Here is a 2,387-nt window from a genome sequence, read left to right as displayed (position 1 = left end):
AGAGAACAGTGTCTTGAAGAGCCAAGGAGACACACAGGTTGAGAAAATGATACATACAAGCCCGGAACACCGCATGTACTCAGAGTCCACACAGGGATGCAGTTAGCACAGAGACTAAGGAAAAAGGAGTCAGATCTCAGAGACAAGGCCTTTCTTGACCCGAGGGCAGGCCACTCCGGAATGGTACCATTTTTTGTCTCTTCATGAGAGGACAAGAATAGATAAGAAATACTCTTTGGAAACTTCTAGGCAGAGATACAGATCTTTGGGCTGCTGATGTTCCAGTAGTGGAAGTGAGGAAGGAAGTCTTAGCCCAGACAGTAGTTGAGATCAAGAAAAGCTGAAATGGCTTTGTGTGCACAACATTCTCCCATCACTCATTAAACGTGAGAAGAAATAACTTCCTGTCAGGAAAACCATTTAAAGTCATCTTTAAAGTATGTGAAAAATACATGCAGGAGAACTGGTTTCCTGACTGTCTACCTACCTGCCTACCTACCTGCCTACCTACCTACCTACCTACCTACCTACCTACCTACCTACCTATGTATCTACGTATCTACCTACCTATGTATGTATGTATGTATGTATGTATGTATGTATGTATGTATGTATGTATGTATTTTTGCATCTATCTATCTATCTATCTATCTATCTATCTATCTATCTATCTATCTATCATCTATCTGTCTGTCTGTCTATCTATCTAGTCCAAGTGGCCTATTATTAAATACATTTGGAAACATTTTATGCTGTGTAGTCCTTCAGGAGAATGCCTTCATGTTCCCTAGAATCACCCTTGTCCAAGATTCTGAGGTGGACTATTTTGTCCTTAACTAGGAGGACGCCTAGGAGCAGATGGTGAATTGTATTGGTGGTTCGTAAAATCATTGGTAGGAGGATGTATACTGACTCCCTATTGTACATACTTACCCTTTGAGTTTTATGACACAAGCCTTTGTTTTCACAGCTAGACACACCTGGGCTCTGGAAGACTAGAGGGCAACTGGGATTCTCCTTCATTTGACAATTTTTTTCTCATCTTTACAAATTTCTCAGAGGAGGATGAGCATAAGGAATCACTCCATGGTGACTGAGTTTCTCCTGTTGGGATTGACTGAGGAGCCAGCGCTTCAGCTGCCCCTTTTCTGCCTCTTCTTGGGGATTTACATAGTTACGACGGTGGGAAACCTTGGCATGACTGTGGTCATCAAGCTGAACTCTCAACTTCACACCCCCATGTACTATTTCCTCAGTAGTTTGTCTCTTTTAGATTTCTGCTACTCTTCTGTTGTTACCCCCAAAATGCTGGTGGGGTTTTTAAGCAGGGATACAGCTATCTCTTATTCTGATTGTATGGCTCAGCTGTTCTTTTTCTGTATTTTTGTCATCTCCGAGTGCTACATGTTGGCAGCCATGGCCTATGACCGCTATGTGGCCATCTGCAGCCCACTGCTCTATGCTGTCATCATGACACCCCGGGTCTGTTCTCTACTGGTGGCTGCTGTCTTTTCAGTGGGCTTTACCGATGCTGTGATTCATGGCGGATGCATCTTAAGGTTATCTTTCTGCAAATCCAACATCATTAAACATTATTTCTGTGACATTGTCCCTCTTATCCAACTCTCCTGCTCCAGCACTTACATTGACGAGCTTTTGATTTTTGTCATTGGTGGATTTAACATGATAGCCACCAGCCTGACAATAGTCATTTCATATGGGTTCATCCTGACCAGTATCCTCCGCATCCATTCTAAAGAGGGGAGGTCCAAAGCCTTTAGTACCTGCAGCTCCCATCTGACAGCTGTCCTTATATTTTATGGGTCTCTCATGTCCATGTATCTGAAACCTGCTTCTAATGGCTCTCTCATCCACGAAAAAGTGACCTCAGTGTTTTATACCACAGTGATTCCTATGTTAAATCCACTGATATACAGTCTGAGGAACAAGGAAGTAAAAAATGCACTGATGAAGCTTGTAAGAAGAAAAATACCTTCATAATAAAATATGCTTTTTACTAAGATGTATTTATGTATTGCTAATTGTGTTTATATGCAGGTGTTTATATACTCTGACTCCTTCAAAGCGATCTGAGCTGGGGCTCTTCATGTAACTACATTACACATACTCTGATGGCTGAATTGTACACGTCTAATGTTAACATAATGCACTATAGTAAGTATGAAAGCAAGCAGGAACTTATATTTTAAATGTGAAGTTTCATATCGCTACCAGAATTAAATAACACTTTATTTTTAATCTTTGTTTTCCTAAATGTAGTTTCAAGAGAAAACTAAACAAAACAACAGCAACAAACCACAGTGTACTGCATGATAATTTAAGGAAAACCAAGCCAAACAGAAATGTGTACTGTGACAGAATTCACC

At 40.8% G+C, this 2,387-nt stretch overlaps 1 protein-coding gene across 1 annotated transcript; it reads left to right on the top strand.

Moving 5' to 3' along the window:
* The first annotated feature begins 990 nt into the window (after positions 1-990).
* On the top strand, positions 991-2,094 carry LOC114611259 (olfactory receptor 8D4). The gene has a single exon (XM_028755910.1). It carries the CDS (start codon positions 1,066-1,068, stop codon positions 1,999-2,001), a length of 936 nt encoding a protein of 311 aa, XP_028611743.1. The 5' UTR covers positions 991-1,065; the 3' UTR covers positions 2,002-2,094.
* Positions 2,095-2,387: the final 293 nt, after the last annotated feature.

This window comes from Grammomys surdaster, unplaced genomic scaffold, assembly GCF_004785775.1.
Source record: "Grammomys surdaster isolate TR1022 unplaced genomic scaffold, NIH_TR_1.0 126086, whole genome shotgun sequence".
Lineage (NCBI taxonomy): Eukaryota > Metazoa > Chordata > Mammalia > Rodentia > Muridae > Grammomys > Grammomys surdaster.
Note: the sequence above shows the minus strand (reverse complement) of the source record. Positions and strands in the feature narration are given on the sequence as shown.